The 21186-nt window shown below is 43.6% G+C and overlaps 1 protein-coding gene across 1 annotated transcript; it reads right to left on the minus strand.

The window, feature by feature from the left end:
- Positions 1 to 1894: 1894 nt before the first annotated feature.
- On the minus strand, positions 1895 to 20340 carry LOC140740394 (procathepsin L-like). Its single transcript, XM_073069531.1, has 6 exons — positions 20280 to 20340; positions 13198 to 13350; positions 11178 to 11399; positions 7146 to 7311; positions 5289 to 5394; positions 1895 to 2187 (listed from the first exon to the last, which is right to left on the minus strand). Exons 1-6 carry the CDS (start codon positions 20325 to 20327, stop codon positions 2088 to 2090), a joined length of 795 nt encoding a protein of 264 aa, XP_072925632.1. The 5' UTR covers positions 20328 to 20340; the 3' UTR covers positions 1895 to 2087.
- Positions 20341 to 21186: the final 846 nt, after the last annotated feature.

Consider the following 21186-nt stretch of genomic DNA (forward strand, 5'->3'; position numbering starts at 1 on the left):
TTCATTATGGACTGTGCCTTTAAAGAGAGAGAGAGTGGGTGTACACTGATTCAGAGAGAGAGCACCAAGCAGCTCGTGAGTCGCCATGGTGATGGAAGGACGGAGCTACATAATGGACAGCTGGCGTTCAGCATGTTTGGGATGTATACAAGGTCAGCTGGCATTTCAGACAGACACACAGACACATGGAAGAAATACAGAAGAAATAGACACTGGATGAGCTTTGAGTGCTCACAAAAGGGTGGGTTTGGCTCACAGTGTGGAAAAGGGGTGACCAGTGGAAGGCTATTGCTGTGTTTAACCCTTGCCTGGGTTGATAACTTTACCGCATGAAGACAGTAGTGACTTTAACAGGACTTTGGAGGACAACGTGGGAAGAATCAACAGCATTGGCTTACTTGGAAAACAAAGCACCTCTCTCTCTCTCTCTCTCTCTCTCTTCAATTCTACTCAACTCAATATCATGAACTGAACTGACTTCATTCCTATACCATTGTAAGACTGTATCATTTACCACCTAAGCTTGAAGAAGTTTGGGATTTTATATTTACACACATACATGCAGAAACTCTACTAACCTGTTTGATTTATTCGGTTTTATATTACTGATTTACATAGATGCTAATAAACAGTGTTTTGTTAATGGCAAAACCAGACTCCTGGTGTGTTCCATTTCTGCTGGTTCTTTTAACCCGTTACGAGGTACATAACATTAGACTTAATGAATTGATTCTCACTGCATTAGTGGGCAGAGAAACAAATCAGTGGTTACATTAGTAGGTCCGTAACCTTTGATTTGAGGTTAAATTAATGCTCTGATAGGACCCACATGGAGGCTATGGGCCAAAAACTCTCCTTTGGCAAAACATATTTTTAAAATACCCACTCTGGATCTTGAATTCAGTTACACAATTTAAAAAATATTTCATTTCTGTATTTTCAAAACCAGTGAATTGTTGAAAACTAATCTCCTCTGGTCCACTAATGCCCTCTCTGAGGGAAGATGCTGCAGTTAGCCGAGTCCAGACTGACCAACATGGTTGGCCTTGACTAGCATCTGAATGGCCCAGTAGCTCCAAAGGTAGCTTGGCCTCAGAAGTACACTCAGGAACGGCAGAACTAGTGACATCCACGTCCCAAAGAGCTCTGAAGGACAATGCTGCGTGCAGACCATTGGACTGATCATTCTGTTGATGCTGCCTTTATCTGCTGAGAGCTGCCTTTAAGTGCGGTTAATTACCCTGATGCAGTTGTGAACAGACCTCTCCACTGGGTGTTCACAGTGCTACTTGTTAATGGCTCCTTCTTGTACAAATGGGGTGCTCTGACATTAGTGAGACTTTGGGTGGGAGCTTAAGGCAGAATTGGTCTCTCTCAGAATGGTGAGGTCACATACTCCAGCCAGACAAACAGCCAAGTGTTGAGACTGTTCACTGATTCATCACTTTGGCTCCAGCTGACCTCACGTTGGGCCTTGGAGCCAACGGAATTGTTGGAACTTTCATCTTGGAGCTACATCTGGCAACATACATAATGTGACAACCACAAAGGTTCCAGAGGCAAAACATTCATCCCAAGGACTGTTGCCATTAACACACAGGAAATTCAAAAGGCTATGAAAACAATGCCAACACTTTGAACACTTCTGTTAAGTACATTTTGTTATAAAGATATTGATAGAGGATGAAAGACAAAACTGGACCAGAATATTACCCAATTTATCTTTAACTGCATAAACAGGACTCACAGATTGACAAGTAATAATATTTATTAGATTATTGCAGTTCACCTTATAAAAGCCTTAGTATGATAGTAAAATAATTTTAGTGTGATTTTGCTACAATGAGCATAAAATATTCAAGTACAACTATGAAAGCACAAGCAGTAGCTCTTACATTGACTCTAACAACTATTAATGATCTTTCCAAATGGGAAGTTTCTATGCTCCTGGTTTTACCCAGCTGCAGCTGTAAATGACCTGAAAAAAGGCAAGGCACGGTTATGTGGTTAACAATGAAACAATGGATCAACAGCTTCAGGTAAGTGGAATCCAGTTCACATTGTGGTGTGCCATCCAGTTCCAGCCGTCACACCTCGGGATAAACAGCATCCGTTGCAATTCCACAGTTGTTATCCATATTTCTGGACATGTGGACATAGCCATCCATGCCCCAACTCGATCCCCAACTAAATGGAACAGAAACTTTCGCATTAATGTCCTGGTTAAACAGATCTTTATGCATTTTTAAAATCAGTTACTTTTGCTTCAGATGAGAGGCAGGGAGAGGTGGGGGCAAACCAGAGGTGAAGACATTAGCTACTATAGAACTGGAACGAGGTAAGGTAATACCGAGACAGATTTTATTTATTTAGAGATTACAGCACTGTATCTCTAAACAAGCTTTAATTGTAATTGGGCACAAATCCACCCATATGACTAATTAACCCTCTAACCTGTATGTCTTTGGAATGTGGGAGGAAACATTCTAGAGGAAGGCCATGTGATCATACAATACAAACTCCTTACAGACTGCAGTGGAGCCGAATCTGTGTCACTGGCATTGTAATACCATTACAACTACTATTGCAGGAGTTCATGCTGGGGAAGCAGTTCACAGCCTTCCCTTCCCAAAGACCCTATGATTCCCATTAGAGGACAGACTGAGTGCCTTTTACAGGGTCTCTATCTACAATTAGGAGAAAATGGAAGAAGAGATTGATTAACATATTCCCATTAATCTCACCCAAGCAACTCCAGCTACTGGCGCCCTCTGTCCCACCCTGACAGCCAATATTGCAGTGCAGTTGCTGTACAGTAAGGAGTCATGTTCAGATCATCAGGGGATGGTCATGGCCCCTTGTCCTGGTTCCACTATTCAAAAAGGCCAAGGCTGGACTTTGACTTCAGCACCTCTTTCCTCCACAAATGCTATGTCCTAGACTCAGTCTGGACTAGGTATCTCTTTACCACCAATATACCACTCCACTTCACACAAGGAATGGCTCCAGATGGTGCAAGTGCTCAACAATATCTTGCTGGCCCTGTCTTCAGGAAAGAGCCCAGAACAGGAGACAGGATGTGAGATATAAACTACAACAGGAGATAGAAAAGGCGTACAAAAAGGCAATGTTAAAATAGTCATGGGGAATTTCAATATGTAGGTAGATTGGGGAAATTGGGTTGGGGCTAGATCCCAAAAGGAGGAATTTGTAGAATGCCTACAAGGTGGCTTTTGAGCAGAGTTTGTGGTTGAAAGCCAATTCTGGATTGGATGTTGTGTAATGAACCAGATTTGATTAGGGTGCTTAAGACAAAGGAACCCTCAGGAGACAGTGATCATAATATGATAGAATTTACCATGCAATTTGAGAGGGAGAAGATAAAGTCAGATGTATCAGTCTTACAGTGGAGTAAAGAGAATTACAGAGCTATTAGAGAGGAGCTGGCCAATGTCGATTGGAAGGAGACACCAGCAGAGATAATGGTAGATCAGCAGTTAGGAAGGCACAGGATAGATACATCTCAAAGATGAAGTATTCTAAACAGAGTAATTGTGACTGACAAGGGAAGTTAAAGACAGCATGAAAGCAAAAGAGAGGGCATATAATATAGCAAAAATTAGTGGGAAGTTGGATGAATGGGCTGCTTTTTAAAAAGCAACAGAAGGCAACTAAAAAGCCATAAGAAAAGTTAAATATGACAGTAAGTTAAACAACAATATAAATGATGATACCAAAAGTTTTTTTTAGATATTTAAAGAGTAATAGAGACGAGCAGATATCAGACTACTGGAAAATTATGTTGGGGAGGTAATAGTGGGAGACAAAGAAGTGGTGAGTGAACTTAATAACTATTTTGTGTCAATCTTCACCACAGAAGACACGAGCAGAATGCCAGAAATTCGAGAGTGGCAGGGGGCAGAAGTGACTGTGGTTTCTATTACCAAGAAGGTGGTGTTTGGGAAGCTAAAGGTAGATAAGTCACTAATGGAAAGAGGCAACTGAAGAGATAGTGGAGGCATTGGTAATGATCTTCCAAGACGAGATTCTCCATTGTTTCTGGAGGACTGAAAAGTTGCAAATATCACAACGCTCTTTAAGAAAAGAGGGAGGGAAAGAAAAGAAAATTAGAGGCCAGTTAGCTTGATTTCAGTGGTTGGGAAGGTGTTATCGTCCAGAATTAAGGATGAGTAAGGATGGTTTTGTAAGGGATTAATCAGCCAGACTTGGAGCATTGTAAGCAATTTTGGCTGTGCTGGCATTAGAGAGGGTTTGGAGGAGTTTATTTGATGGCTTTGGGCCAGTATTAGCTGGAGTTTAGAAGAATGAAGGGGGATCTTTTTGAAACCTATTCAGTTTTGAAATGTCTAGATAGAGTGGATGTGGAGAGGATATTGCCTATAGTGGATGAACCTTGGCCCAAAGGACACAGCCTCAGAATAGAGTGATGTCCATTTAGAAGAGAGATGAGGAGGAATTTCTTTAGCTAGAGGGTAGTGAATCTGTGTAATTCGTTGCCTCAGATCGGTGTGGAGCCAAGTCATGGAGTCTATTTAAAGCAGAGGTTAATAGATTCTTGATTAGACAGGGCATCAGTGGTTACGGAGAGAACGCAGGAGAATGGGGTTGAGAGGGATCATAAATCAGCCATGATGTAATGGCAGAGCAGACTCGATGGGTCAAGTGGCCTAATTCTGCTCCAATGTCCTATGGCCATTGCTGGGGAGCGAAGATACACAGACATTCTGTTCCCAACCAATATCCACCTCAGAACAAGTGAGATACAATTAGAGCCCAAAGCGTCTCAGAAACTATGCCAGGAAGAAATTCTATCAACTCCAGATAACAAAGAGGCAAGAGAGCTTAAACGAAGGATAAGCCATCGTCATACAGCACACACACAAGTCCTTCAACTCACCAAGTCTGACCATAATCAACCCACTACATTGCACTAACCCCATACTGTATCAACCCCACTACCCCCCCCCCCCTTCATTCCATTCCCCTCTACATCCCTATCCCTGATCTGCCACTCATCTTCACATGAGGGACAATTTTTTGCAGTCTGTTCATCTACCCACCCACACCTTGAGACGTGGGAGGAAACAGGAGACCCAGATGACACCCACGCAGTCACGAGGAGAGGATGCTGGAAGTCAGGCGCACCTCTGTGCTGCCCTTTGCGCTACATGTAACTGGGGAGGCTGAAGTGGTACAGCACTGTAGTTCAAACTCTGTGGCCGTGCCAATGTACGGTGAACACGCCCGCACTGTTCCCACTGATGTACCTGTTTTTAACGATCCAGTACGGCTTCTGATCTTCAGTCCCATACCCGACAGCCAGCACCTCATGGTCCAGTCTGGCAGAACTGCAGTGAGGCTCATAAAATACACCTAGAAGGACAATGTATTGTCACCCTGAAGTGGGGATTGCCAACATCAGGAAGCCCAAGATGTCATGCAAGATAGAACAGTCTTTAATGCCCACAACATCCCTTCACCCATAAGCTGGTACCAATGTGGAGAATAAAGATCAAGGGCATGTCTCCTGGCAGGCATCCTGGGCATCTTCCTTTGTCAGGATGGGAAGGTGAATGGTGGGAGAAGGCCGATTGGTTGAGGAGATGATCGGGGAAATGAGGATCGGGAAAACAACCTGGGTGGACTTGGGGAAACAAAAAGGTGAACTTCCTTTAGGGAAAGGATTGGGAGTGGCTGGAATACTCTCTGCTTTCCAGGAGCATGACTGGTGTGAGGGAGCACTCAGAGAAACACCAGACAAAATACACAAAATGCCAGAGGAACTCCGCAAGTCAGACAGCATTTATGGAGAGGAATAAGCAGTCAAAATATTGGGCTGAGACCCTCCATCAGGACTGAAGAGGAGAGGGGCAGAGGCCAGAATGAGATGGAGGGAGGAGGAGGGGCACAAGCTGAAAGGTGATAGGTGAGACTGGGCAAGGTAGTTGGGCGGGGTAGTGGGGATGATGCAAGAAGCTGGGAGAGGATAAATGGAAGAGATAAAGGGCTGAACATGGTAAAAATCTAATAGGAGAGGATAGTGGACCATGGAAGAAAGGAAAGGAGGGGAACCAGAGGGTGGAGATGGTAGATAAGGTGAAGAGAAGGAAGTGAGAGGGTAACCAGAACGGGGAATGCAAAATGTAGGGAGGGAAGGGGTAAGCAGAGAGGAGTGAAACTGGAAATTAGAGAAATTGATGCATATGCCATCAAGTTGAAGGTTACCCTTCCCCTCTATAGATGTTGCCTGATTTGTTGAGTTCCTCCAGCATTTCTGTGTGTTGCTCAAGATTTCCCGCACTTGCAGATTCTCCTGTGTGTTCAAAGATACAACTGGTGCCAAACAGTGCAGCCACTGATCTCGGGAGCAGCCCATGTGCCCGACATTGGAACTGCCACCAATCTCCCACATCCATCGATGTGCTGTGAAATATGTAAGTGTGGTATCTACAGTCACCGCTGGGGAACCACTGCCCCCATCTGCAGGGCCGAGTATTGCTGGGGACTTCATCATTCGCCATGGGGCAAACCTCCCTGAGACTGGCCATGCCTATTCAAAATCCACCTGACTTCAGGTCTAACTAGACAACAGAAATTACCGTTAAATGATTTTGCTTTATCAATGTTTTACTTGTTACTATGCACTTTTTAAGTTAGTTACAAGTTTAAATACATGTACTTCAGTTTTAACTACTAGGTAAAACCCACTACAATCAATCAGAACTTTTGCAGACTTTCCCCTCCAGCTTTGTCATGTGTCAGGCACGTCCATGGAGACACTGTCTTGACCAAGATGGGCCGTCCATATTAGTCCAGATATGAAGGAGTGTGGATGCTAGAGGGACTGGATCAGTGTGATCTTGCCCTTTAAGATGAAGGTTTTGGAGTTCCAGCAGCAGGGACAGGAGGAGGTTCCTTTAAGAACAACACTGAGGGAGGTTGTGCCTGCAGACGAAGCCTGCTTCTGTGTAGTAGCCCTTGCCATTAACAGACATCATAAATGCAAAACAATTTCTTCTGACAATCAAGATGAACGGCAGAGCCGCCCCTGGTCTCCACTACTGCTCAAGTGTTTTACAGTTGGAGGGTACAAAGTTGGCACTCTGCAGGTCCCTGGCTCTCACCTGATTTGTACAACATGAAGGATCTGTGCTCTGCGTCGATGGAAACGGAGATCGGTCCAACAGTGGCCACTGCTGCAGCCAAATCTGCTTCAGAGTCTGTCGGAATCCTCCTGACACCTTTGCAAGTGGCAACAATATCGTTTCTGTTGTACTTGCATTCCCCGTCCTGAAACAAAGAGATTGCAGAAAGCCGATAACTCACAGAGACATGGAACTGTACAGCACAGCAACAGGACCTTAAGCTCTCAATGTCAAATTAAACCATATCTCTTCTGTCTGCTCATGATCCATATCCCTCCACTCCTTGCATAGTCATGTGTCTATCCAAAAGCCTCAAATGTCACTACTGTACCTGCATCCTCCAGTACCCTGTAAGCTGGTCCTTGTGTGCAGGTGAGAGGTAGAATCTGCAGAAAATAATGGAAATGCCAGGAGAGTAAAACGGAATTTGCATAAGATTAGTATATGCAAGTGTTTGATGATTAGCAGGAACAAGTGGACTGAAGGAAGGGTCTGTTAGAGTGGACTGAAAGAAGGGTGCAACAGCAGGAACAAGTGGCTTGAAGGAAGGGTCTGTTAGTATGGACAAGTGGCCTGAAGGAAGGGCCCATTTCTGTGCTGTATCACTCTAAGTTGGTTTATTTTTGTCACATGCACCAAGATACAATGGAAAACCTGTCTTGCATACCATCCATTCCGATCAATCCATTACTGCAGTACATTAAGGTGGTAACAACAATCAGAATAAAGTGCTAAAGTACGGAGAAGGTGCAGTGTAGGCAGGCTGTAAGGTGAAGGGTCACAAAGAGGTAGATTGTGAGGTTAGCACCATTTTATCATCCCTTAATCTTATAACAGCGGGGTGGAAGCTATCCTTGAGCATGGTGGTGGTGTGAAGTTACAGTACCAGCGACGTGGGTTCAATGCTGCCACTGTCTGTAAGGATGCTGTACAATCCAATCATGCCCACGTGGGTTTCCTTTGGGTGCTCCAGTTTCCTCCTACACTCCAAAGACACGCAAGTTAGGAGGTTAATTGGTCACTTGGGAGTAATTGGACAGTGTGGGCTTGTGCCGAAAGGGCCTGTAACTGTGATGTTCACTAATAGTCTGCCCCGAGCCTTATAGGCTCATCAGGCCAGTGCTTATGCCGGTTTCCGTGGGGTGAAGCAACTGAAAGTACGAGACTCCCCCCCCCACCCCCCCACCCAGGATAGGACACCAGTCTATCGCGAGGTTAACCCCCAGCATTTTGCTGGTACCCATTTTCAGCTGGGTGGACTGGAGCAATGTGTGGTTAAGTGCCTTACTCAAGGACACAACACACTCTCTTGGCTGGGGCTTGAACTCACGACCTTCAGATTGCTAGTCTACTGCCTTCATATTCACTAAATAAATAAAATTAAATGTTATCGGTGGGTCTATGACAACCAGGACTTCCTCCTCCCCCTCCCCCCCCCCTCAGCCTGTGTTACAGAGGTGAACACTACCCCTGTCAGTCCTTTACAGTGCTGTTACCAGTGTTACCAGTTGCACCCGTCACTCACAACCCAACTGGGCTTTAATGGTGTTCCACTGCTGCTTGATTAAAGGGGGACCTCTCTGACCAAGTCCCAGCCCAGCACTGGAAGCCGCACAGAGAGTGTTTCCCACAAAGTTATTTATCTACTTGCCCACCAAGACCACACCAGGCCACCGAGTGCAGCCTTCTGGCCTCAGCATCCCTGCACTATCCCTCTAATTCCCACCCCTACCTGCAGTATCCAACACCACCAGTCACAGACACAGGACATGGTTTCCAACACCCAGACTGAAAGTCTCCCCCATACATAGTCACAGGTCACACTGCCTACCCATCACTTGAATACGAGACTCCTCGTGTCTTCCCTTTCATCCCACAGCCAGGTCTCCCCTGCCCCACACTAACACTAACCTCCTCGCCCCGCACCACAACTCATCCCCTAATTTACCTGACAGCCTGCACTGGTGGAGTGTTCAGAGGAAATCCCTCTCCTAACATGGGCCCAGTTCAGTCCTGGGCCTCAGACCACCTCAGTTTTAATGTGTCCAAAAAAGCAGCCAATTAACAAGGTGCTGAGGAAATCCAGGACATCGCTACGTTCTTACAGCTTAAATCCTTATTAAATGAGCCTTCTGCTCCTAATGTGTCCTCACTCAGCCTTGCTATAATAAATTCCTTAGCTCACTCGGCCTGTACAATGACCAGTCCCCCACAGGCACATAAGTGACCCAGGATGATTGTGCTGGGCTACAGGGAATGGGAATGGGACCATTGGGATTTCTCTGCTGGACCCGATGTTTTCTTCATGATAAGGAGGGGAGTCCAGTGGAGTCAGGTTGTGCAATCAGAAGGAAGAAGTAAGCACAAGGTGAACTGGATCTCCCATTACAGCCTGCAACAGAAGAACGGTTTCTGGTAAGATGGCAGTGTCTTTGATTGCAGCGGCTTCAACAGGGTCAACCAAAGGCATTAATGCCCTTTCCAAATTTATTTTTTTTAGAAGCGCAGGATCGCAAGATCCTACTGGACATTAAGATCTTAAAGTACTGCAGGTCCACCCCATCAGCGAGTTGCTCATAGGTGGAGAAACTGAAGGAGCTGGATTTGGTACAGATTGTACACGTGATTGTGTCAGACAGGCATCGGAGGGTATGGAGCTCGCAGGTGGTGTGCAGTCTAACAGCGAGTGATCGTCCTAGTTGCTTTTCTTGTGATCGCAAGACCCTGTGGGATATTGTTGATGTGGAACGCTGCAAGTCCGATTCACTGATTTATTGGCAGATGGCAGAGGAGCTGTGTGGCTTTGGTCGGAGCGAGGTCTGTTTACAGCTGCCCAGGAGAACCGTCAGAGTTGTTACGCTCCACTGGAGGCAGTGTGGCGGGGCATCCAGGGTGAGTCAGTGCTGCCCCCAGTAGAAGACAAGCTGTATTGTGGTTGATGGCAGATTTCTGCATAATTCATGGACTCAGGGTCTTAGGTTATACACTTTTTGTGTGACTCTATTTTACTGATTTCTTAAGTGTGCTAGCTATCTTGTATGTGCTTTTTGCTGTGTTTGAATGTAGGTATTGTGTTTTACACCTTGGCCCTGAAGTAACGCTATTTCATTTGGCTGTATTTGTGGGTATTCATGTATGGTTGAATGACAATTAAACTTGAACTTATACAACATAAACAGTGACTGCTGATTGCTATCGAGGCAGTAAACCCCATCCACATACACACAAAGCTTATCACTGATTGTTCATGGCAGCAAGCTGCACAAATAAGTGAACCGTGATCTTCAATTGCTCGCAATTCTACAAAAAAAAATCACCTTTTCCCTTAAAAGCAAACTGAAGAAAAAGCTCCTTCTCAAATCACTAACCCAACAATTTAAAAGGGGCTCAATTATCCCATGGACCAACAGGGAGTGATTTTTTTCACCGTTTACTTCAGGGGACACTGAGATATCCTCTCTCAGACTGCATACTCCACTCCACCACCATCAAAAACATAGATCACTCCCATCTATCCCATCTATCCATTGGTAGATCCATGGCCATCCTCAATCAGCAGCTGAGGAAAATATTCTTAACCTTCCTGCAGCTTAGTCCTTTCTTAATTGGTTTCACTAAATTATATTATGAACATATCTGTTTTTTATGCATATTATATAGAATTTCATTTAAATACATGCACGCGTGTGAGAAAGTGTGAGTGTATGTGCAAGCAAGTTATATATATAAATTGGCAAACTGATAGGTCTGTCTATTATTGTCATATGTACTGAGGTTCAGTGGAAACTCTTTAATGAGTCATCCATACATTTGATGTAGTACAAGGGAAATTAAGCAGAATGCAGAATAAAGTAAGTGAGAAAGTGCATTTCTGTTACGGAGGTTATACAAAATTAAAAAGGAATCACTCTGTTCGGCTGATAAGGCAAAAGCCTCTGCTGATTGACAGCTGGTCCTCTTTCTGTGCACAACAAAAATCCTTAGCAAGCTTAAAGAAGGACAGCTAGTTACCTTTGCAGTGTAGGGGTAGGATTGTTCTGAACTGATGCCTTTTTCTTTGATAAATAGAAGCGATCGCACTTTATATCCACCATTACAGCCTCGGTTCCCTACATCTCTGCTACAGTCCATCAGGTACTGCTCACTGAGAGAAAAGAGTTTTCCCGTTTTCTTAAATACCTGGCCCTCGAGTACTCCAGTTGTACTGAAGGCCCAGCAAGAGCCACATTGTCCCTGCAAAATAAACAACCAGGAGATTAAAATGCCTGTGATACTTTGAAACCTTTGTGGTACTCCATCAGCTGAAGCCCAGTTCATGATAGGGGTAAAGGAAAGGGGTAAATGTGTAATGGGTAAATCCTATAACTGGTGAAAGTGGGAGATCAGGGAATTGAAGGTGGAATTGGCAAAGCAGTACAGAGTAGATCTGGCATGATCAAATGGAATGTTGGGTTCCAGAAGAAGGGCTGAGTGGCCTCTGCTCCTATTTTCTTGTATTCTTGTGCTTCACTTTTCACACATGTTGCCTGACCAAATGCATATTTCCAACATCTTCTGTTCTAACTTAAAAAAGCTACACAAAGTTAATCAAAACTGAATAAATATGCTAATTTAAAATCAAAATGATGATCACCTAACTGACTATGCCCTTCTTTGCTCGTCACAGATTGGGCTTTACTCTTTGGAGAGAAGGAGGATGAGAGGAGACATGATAGAGGTGTACAAGATATTAAGAGGAATAGACAAAATGGACAGGCAGCGCCTCTTCCCCAGGGCACCACCACTCAGTACAAGAGGACATGGCTTTAAGGTAAGGGGAGGGAAGTTCAAGGGGGATATTAGAGGAAGGTTTTTCACTCAGAGAGTGGTTGGTGCGTGGAATGCACTGCCTGAGTCAGTGGTGGAGGCAGATACACTAGTGAAGTTTAAGAGACTACTGGACAGGTACACGGAGGAATTTAAGGTGGGGGGTTATATGGGAGGCAGTGTTTGAGGGTCGGCAGAACATTGTGGGCCAAAGGGCCTGTAATGTGCTGTACTATTCTATGTTCTATTCCCAGTGAAATGCACAGTGATTCAGATCCTGGGTAGTCTGACCAGTGTAGGATCCGAGGTGCAATTCCCTGGTGTATGCTCTGCATGCAGACCCAAAATCTATCAGTTAGCTATAGACCCACTGTTGGTGCACCGATGGTAGGAATTGCTTCAGCTGTTCCCTTGGGAGCCATGTGCTACAATGGCAGCATTGGGCTCAGTACATTCTCCTATGGTTTACTGTATACTTTACTCCTGAAGAAGTTTCTTTGGATGTTGTACTGTATTAAGAATGCAAGATACACTCAGTAACCACTTTATTATGTACAGGAGTGGTCGTCTGATGGTGTAGATCATCCTCTTCAAGGTTTGACATGATGTGTGTTCAGAGATGCTCTCCTGCACACCACTATTGTAATGCATGGTTATTTGAGCTACTGTCACCTTCCTGTCAGCTTGAACCAGACTGGCCGTTCTTCTCTGACCTTTCTCATTAACAAGGCATTTTTGCCCACAGAACTGCTGCTCACTGGATTTTTTTAAACACCATTCTCTGCAAACTCTAAGAATTACTGTGCATGAAAACCCCAGGAGATCAGCAATTTCTGAGATACTCAAACCACCCCATCTGGCACCAACAATCATTCCACCATCAATGTCATGTAGATCACATTTCTTTCATTCTGTTACTTGGTCAATAACTAAACCTCTTGACCATGTTTTCATGCTTTTGTATACAGTATTGAGTTACTACCACATGATCAGCTAATTAGATGTTTTCATTCATGAGCAAGTGTATCGGTGCATCCAATAAAGTGGTCACTGATTGTATAAGCAAATAATTGTTCTGCATTGAAATTAAGTCAAGCTACTCAAAATCTCTCTGAAAACTTCAATGAAAGAGTTGCATAATGTATAACAGTTTGTGTTACGATATCATATTCCACCCAACAATTCCTCAAAACTTCACAGCTTAATAATCAATGATGGTCCTTACCTGGTCCTTTACTGGAGTAACATAGCCTTTAGGACGCCAGTCAACAAACGATGGCAGGTCAGCATTCCTCTGAGCTGTAAACAATTTGTAAGTCATGTTCCCAACTTCTTTTTTGTTGAACTTATTCAAAAGTTGTGAAAACTCCTTCATGGTCTAGAAGATGAAGAAACCTGAGATCCTTTAGATCTATTATCAATACATTGCAGAGTTTGATTCTTATTGCATCACTAATAAATCTGCATAACATTACATACTGTTGAAAACATCCTAGCACATCAAAAGTGTGCTTTAGATCTGAGCAGCTTAGTAACTTGGGAGCTGTACCTATGTATCCAGCTAGAAGCTGTCTTAACTTCAGATGGAGAAATTTACAGCAACAACAATCTGCTAGAGGAACTCAACATGCCAAGCAGGAGAGGAACTGTAAACATTTCAGGTCAAATCCCTATACTAACAGCCAGGAGGAAATTTTCAGTGTCTGGATCTTCTTAGAAACCAACCGTAGCCACTAATGAGCCACTGAGTGATGGAGAAGATGCCCGTTAAAGGTTGAAGGAGCAGTACCCTTGAGAACAGACCAGTGCCAGACTGCAGAAAATACCGCAATCTATTTCTCAGAGCTGAGGAACTCAGCTCTTTAGCTCTTCTTTTAGACACTCCCAGTTATGATAACTGCCTGTAATCTAAAGTTTTCACAAGTCAGAAACTCTATTACCTGAGATCACAAAAGTAGGTTAATTAGCTACAGATTACTGCAGATCTTAGTTAATTTTAGGTCATGGTAAAATTTTGGTTGGAATTAGTTAATAAGTACATTGTCAAAGTTTGCCAGAACAGGAAATGCAAGATGAGACTATAAATGACACAGAATCCAGCCGAAGGGGTAGCAAACAATGATGGGAGTGGAGGAAGCTGGTCATCTCCATTTCCTCCAAATACACACCAAACTCTGCACCAAAATCAAAATGTCCAATTTACAGAGGGAAACAAATCCATTTGGTGTATCGCTGTTGCTGCTTCATCGTTCCAGTTGTTAACTCCTTCAATTTTCCAACGGGAATTAAACTAACAGAAGTGTTTTAAAAACAGAAAATTTTAAAACACTCGAAGTCATGCAGCTTCCATGGAGAAAGACAGTTTTGCATTTGGAAGTTGACTTCCCCTCACCACAGTTGCTGCCTGACCTATTGAGTTTTTCCGACATTTTCTGTTTCACTTCAGATTTCCAGGTGTGTGATCATTTGATTTTAGATTAGAATTGGTTTTGGATTAGAATAGAAAGATTTATTCTTTCCACATTGATAACCACATTCATTCAGTTTATGTTCCGCGTGTGGGATCAGAAGGCAGTGCGTTAAAAGGTCACATCAGAGATCCAGACATTCCTGCTGCCCCAACTCCCACTTCAGTCCCAGGTACCTGGATAGTGTTTGAGTGAATGTGAAAACCCATAGGAGTTACTGCTGATGACTGCACCATCACCTGGAACCACTGCTGAAGGGGAAATAAATAACAACCCCGGACTCTCTTTTTAAATAGATCACATGAATAAAATTATTCATTTCCCTTCTTGGACATGTTCTATCCCTGAGTGGTATAATGCAGGACTTGGTTCCTCCTCTCTCTGTTCAACACCATTATGAGAACATAGAACATAGAAATCTACATCACATTACAGGCCCTTCGGCCCACAATGTTGTGCTGACCATGAACCTACTCTAGAAACTGCCTAGAATTTCCCTACTGCATAGCCCTCTATTTTCCTGTTCCATGTACCTATCTAAGAGGCTCTTAAAAGACCCTATTGTATCCACTTCCACCACCGTTGCTGGCAGTGCATTCAATGAACCCACCATTCTCTGTGTGAAAAACTTACCCCTGACATCCCCTCAGTACCTAATTCCAAACACCTTAAAACTATGCCCTTCTTGTGTTAGCCATTTCAGCCTTGGCTATCCACACGATCAATGTCCCTCATCATCTTATACACCTCCATTGGGTCATCTCTCATCCTCCATCACTCCAAGGAGAAAAGGCCTAGTTCACTCAACCTATTCCCATAAGGTACACCCTCCAATTCAGGTAACATCCTTGTAAATCTCCTCTGCACTGTCTCTATAATGTCCACGTTTCCTGTAGTGAGGTGACCAGAACTGAACACAGTACTCCAAGTGGGGTCTGACCAAAATCTTATATAGCTGTAACATTACCTTACGGCTCTTGAACTCAATCCCATGGCTAATGAATGCCAACACACCATAAGCCTTCTTAACAACACTGTCAACCTGTGCAGCAACTTTGAGTGTCCATCAAAACGGACCCCAAAATCTCTCAGATCCTCCACACTGCCCGGAGTCTTACCATTAATGTTATATTCCATCTTCAAATTTGACCTACCAAAATGAACCACTTCACACTTATCTGGGTTGAATTCCATCTGCCACCTCTCAGCCCAGTTTTACATCCTATGAATGTTCCGCTGTAACCTCTGACAGCCCTCCGCACTATCCACAACACCCCCCAACCTTTGTCATCAGCAAACTTACTAACCCACCCTTCTTCTTCCTCATCCAGGTCATTTATAAAAATCGCCAAGAGGAGGGGTCCCAGAACAGATCCCTGTGGTACATCACTGCTCACCGACCTCCAGAATATGAACCATCTACAACCACCCTTTTTTTCTGTGGGCAAGCCAATTCTGGATCCACAAGGCAAGGTCTCCTTGGATCCCATGCCTCATTACTTTCTGAATGAGCCTTGCATGGGGAACGTTATCAAATGCCTTATTGAAATCCATATACACCATATCCACTGCTCTACATTCATCAATGTGTTTTGTTACATCCTCAAAGAATTCAGTTAGGCTTGCAAGGCACAGCCTGCTCTTGACAAAGCCATGCTGACTTTCCCTAATCAGATTATGTCTCTCCAAATGCTCATAAATCCTGCCTCTCAGGATCTTTTCCAACTTGCCCACTACTGAAGTCAGACTCATGGGTCTATAATTTCCTGGGTTATCTCTACTCCCTCTACAAGGGAACATTTGCAACCCTCCAATCCTCCAGTACTTCTCCTGTCCCCACTGATGATGCAAATATCATTGCAAGAGGCTCAGCAATCTCCTCCTTCGCTTCCCACCGTAGCCTGGTGAATATCTCATCTGGCCCAGCGACTTATCTAACTTAATGCTTTTCAAAAGCTCCAGCACATCCTCTTTCTTAATGTCAATATGTTCAAGCATTTCAGTCCACTGTAAATCATCCCCACAATTGCCAAGGTCTTCTTCCCCGGTGAATACTGAAGCAAAGTATTCATTAAGTACCTCCACTAACTCCTCCAGCTCCATTCACACATTTCCACCATCGCACCTGATTGGTCCTTTTCTCACATGGCTTATCCTCTTGCACTTCACATACTTGTAGAATGCCTCGGTGTTTTCCTTAATTCTGCTCACCAAGGCCATCTCATGACCCTTTCTGGCTCTCCTAATTCCATTCTTAATCTCTTTCCTAGCAACCTTGTAATTTTCTAGAGCTCTAACAGTACTCAGTTTCTTGAACCTTTCATAAGCTTTTCTTTTCTTAACTAGATTTTCTACATCCTTTATACAGATAGTTATTTTACCCTACCATCCTTTCCTTGCCTCAATGGAACATACATATGCAGAACTCCACGCAAAGGTTCCCTGAACATTTGCTACATTTCTGTTGTGCATTTCCCTGAGAACATCCGCTCCCAATTTATGTTCCCAAGTTCCTGCCTAATAGCATCATATTTCCCCCTCCCCCAATTAAATGTTGTCTAACCTATCCCTCTTCAGCATTATGGTGAAGGAAATGGAGTTGTGGTCACTACCTCCAAAATGCTCTCCCACCTATAAATCAGACACCTGACTAGGTTAATTTCTCAATACTAGATCGTACAGCCTCTCCTCTAGTTGGCCTATCTACATATTGTGTCAGAAAACCTTCCTGAACACACCTAACAAACTCCACCTCATCTAAACCCCATACACTAAGGGGATGCCGATCAATATTGGGAAAGTTAAAATCTCCCATCACAACAACCCTATTAATATTGCACTATTCCAGAATTTGCCTCCCTATCTGCTCCTCAAAATCCCTGTTACTATTGGGGAGTCTATAAAAATCACCCAATAGAGTTATTGCCTCTTTCCTGTTTCTGACTTTCATCCACACTGACTCAGTAATCCATCCCCCCCCCCATCCCCCCATTGATTTCCTCCTTTTCTGCAGCCTTGACTCTATCCTTAATTAGCAATGCCATGCCCCCATCTCTTTTGCTTCCCTCTTCTAAAGCCTGGCACACTCAGCAGTCATTCCTGCTCCTGAGGCATCCAAGACTCTGTAACGGCCACAATCTCATAGTTCCACATATTGATCCACGCTCTAAGTTCATCCGCTTTGTTTACGATACTCCTTGCATTAAAATAGACATACCTCAAACCATCAGGCTAAGTGTATCTCTGCTCTAACATCTGCCTATCCTTCCTCACAAACTCCCTACAAGCTGTCTCTACTTGTGCTCCATCCTCTGCCTCTTCACTTCGGTTCCCACCCCCCGCAAATCCGGTTTAAACCCTCCGAGATGTTCTGTTACTGCAGACCTCATGATGGATTCCAGAATTTTCCTCACCACTGACTGGGCTAAGAGGTCAATAGCTCCAAGATTTCTCTCTCACTCTTTTCTTAAACAGCGGGCTCATATTTTCTCCCCTCCAATCAGCAGGGTGCAATTTAAAACTCAAAATTATTGGAAGATAGCACCAATACATCTATATATCCATAGCCATCACTTTCAAAATTCAGCGATATACACCAATGGATCCTTAGGATTTAGGATTTCAGTTTCACCAACTTCTTCAGTAAGGTTTTTTTTACTAATATTAATTTCTTTCAGTTTCCCATTGTCATTGGACCCTTTATTCCAGTATGTCTGGCAGGTTTTTTGTCCATCTATTTCCATGCAAATTGTCAGAAAATACTTGTTTATATTTTATTTTTGTTTCCTGTTTCCCCCACAGCTGTGTTGCAGCAGTTAGTGCCCCTGTTTCACACCTGACCTGGGGCACTCGCTGAGCGAGTTGTGCATATTGCCTCTAAGGCTCCAGTTCTCTGCCAAGTGCCATAAGTGTGTAAGTAGCCACTGTAGTTTCTTGGCCACCTTGATTCAACCCGATGAAAATGGAAATGGTGTAAATGATGCAACATTATTCTCTTTTCTCTTATTCCATCAAGAGCCAGTGCTGAAGTTGGCGAGAACTTGGCAGCGAGTCCGCAGACATTTCATTGGGATTTGCCAAACACGGGGCAGCAAGTGCAGTGCAGGTAACAAGAAAGGTCAGCGTCTGGCTTTTTGTTTGAGTCTGCTGAGAAAGACGCAGATGACAGATCAGGCACCCAGCTGTTAATATATACAAGTCCTTGCACCACAGTTAATGAAAAGATTTCTTTTTATAAAGATTAGCTTTATTTGTCACATGTGCATCAAATCAGTGAAGATTGTGCTGGGCTGTCCACAAGTGTCACCACATAGCGTGCTCACTAACCCTAACCATATCCCTTTGGAATGTGGGAGGATATCAGAGCACATTGAGGAAACGGGAAGAATGTAAAACTCCTTACAGGCAACCTTGATCAGTGATCTTGAGCGCTATAATAATATTATGCTAACTGCTACACTACCATAGGTCACCATGGTAATGTAGCGTTTAGTGAAAACACTATTACTGCTCAGGGCATCAGAGTACAGAGTTCAGCTCCAGCGTCCTCTGCAAGAGTTTGTATGTTCCTCCCATGTGTGTGTGGTTTCCTCTGGGTGTTGATTATGATGATGGGACCTTCTGTTTCAGGGTTTCCCTACCTGGCCCACAGAACCCTTGCTTAATGGTATCAGTCCATGACTTAAAAAATGTTGGGAACATCTGCTCTACTGCTTTAAGATTTTAGAAGATGACTTTGGGAGTTCGCCAGGCCACAAGATTAAATCAGAGGACCCAGCCAGTAAACCAAATGCATTTTCCAAACATCTCCATACACAGGAAATTGAAGCAAGTGTGAGAGAACAAAGCAGGGAAAGGTAAATGTGGTTCATCAAGAAACACCGGCACATTCACAAGATAACTGATCCATGGTTGACTTGTTCGCTGATGCAGCAGTCACATCGGGTTCTCTAAAGGAACCTCCATGAGCCGCTGTTCTCTTCATCTCCCCTTTTACAACACAACAGAAAGACTGTACATGTCAAAAAGCAAGGTGGACCTTTTCCGTCCACAGCAGAGAAGACAGAGGGGCAAATTAATAATTTTAAAATGATGACCTACAGAGGACGATTCCACTAATGTGCATCCAAAATAAGGATAAAATAGGGACTCATCTGCTCACTGAAGTTATAATGGATTTCTTTACCCAACCACTGCTAATATGTGGAACATGCTACTGCTAAGAATACGTGTGGTAAACATAGATTCCTTTGAGAGCGCATTTCAGAGAGAAGAGTTTAGAAAGGTTTTCTCATATTTGCTTCCATTCCCTGTGTAAGAGGACATCCAGACTTCTAGTCATGGTGATGCCAAGCTACAATGTCTGTCAAATTCATGGCTTAGATTTATTTGTTGGTTTTTGGTTCGTAGGGATGGTTTTGGGGATAGCACTGAGAGTAAGGCGTCAGGTTAGGTTCAGGGTCAGTGACGATAGGGAGTTAGAGGTTAGGGGCCATAAAAGAAGAGACTAGGCCGTTGATGCCTTGTTTTGGTATAGCTGTTGTTGGTAGTGTTGCTCTGTGGAACATTGTGGGCATGCTCTCCTGGCATTGGATTGTGCAGCCACACCTACCGGCTGACCCAGCGCATCCTTGGGAATTTTTCCTCAACGCCAACAATGCATTTCACTATATGTTTTGATGTACATGTGATAAACATATCTGAATCTGAAAAAGCAGCTGACAGGTTTAGAAGAAGGGAGAGAGAAAGCTCAAATGGATCATGAATATTGGTACAGATCAGATGGGCCAAAGGGCCTGTAATTCCCTATTAATTCTACTTTAGGTGCCTCTGTACATACCAGGTCTCCAAATTGATTCATTCCTACAGTAAATGTGTGTTTTCCCATTGAATGCTCAAGGTTGTGCTTCGCAATAAAGTTCATATTTTCCTCCCAAACCAATCTTCTGTAATTTTCATCATTCTGAAAAATAATGTGACAAAGTTAAATTCTAATTCATTTTATCATTATTGCTTTTTACCTTTATGTTTGATAGAAAAGTCACAAAGGACATGAAATTGCTCCCTTACCACGTCACAGTAAAATAAAAACAAATTTCTGTTGGAAAATGTCTTGAAATCCAAATCCACAAAAAATAATCCTCTTCTAATCATCCTCCAAGAATGAAACACTTAGAGAGCATTACAGCAGTTTTAAACTACATTCCTCAGTCGCTGAGATTCTCAGAGAGATTAGTAGGGAGATATTTCAGGTGGACAACAGTAAGTACTGACTTCAGATTGGGAAATTATTTACTTATATCTGACCAACTCAGAACAGGTTTAGTTTATCTTAGTCACAGGAAAGGTTTTTGCTACTAAAGGTGTGGGCTTTTTCCCTACGAGAAACTTTTCATTGTGCACTCTTTACTGACATTAATGTAGTACACTGTAAAATTACAATAATCTGGCTTCACCAGAACACTGTGATGCTAGACAGGCAGATTTTCAGGACTATTTGATGTTCTCCTAACACACTCTAACATCACATTTACCCATCACACATTAGTATAATAAACTTCCCAGTAAACTTGATGGGAGAAGATGAAACACTCTGGACCCTGGCTCCAGCTCACTCACGTTGACCTCTGGTGTTCCACGCCCTCAGTCCAGCTCTAGCCGTGCACCCAGCCCACAGTTAGACCCCAGATTCAGCAGCACTCCAGACCCCCAGCTCACTTTCCAAACTAATGAAAGAGCCAGGCAGG

Source organism: Hemitrygon akajei, chromosome 16, assembly GCF_048418815.1.
Source record: "Hemitrygon akajei chromosome 16, sHemAka1.3, whole genome shotgun sequence".
Taxonomy (NCBI): domain Eukaryota; kingdom Metazoa; phylum Chordata; class Chondrichthyes; order Myliobatiformes; family Dasyatidae; genus Hemitrygon; species Hemitrygon akajei.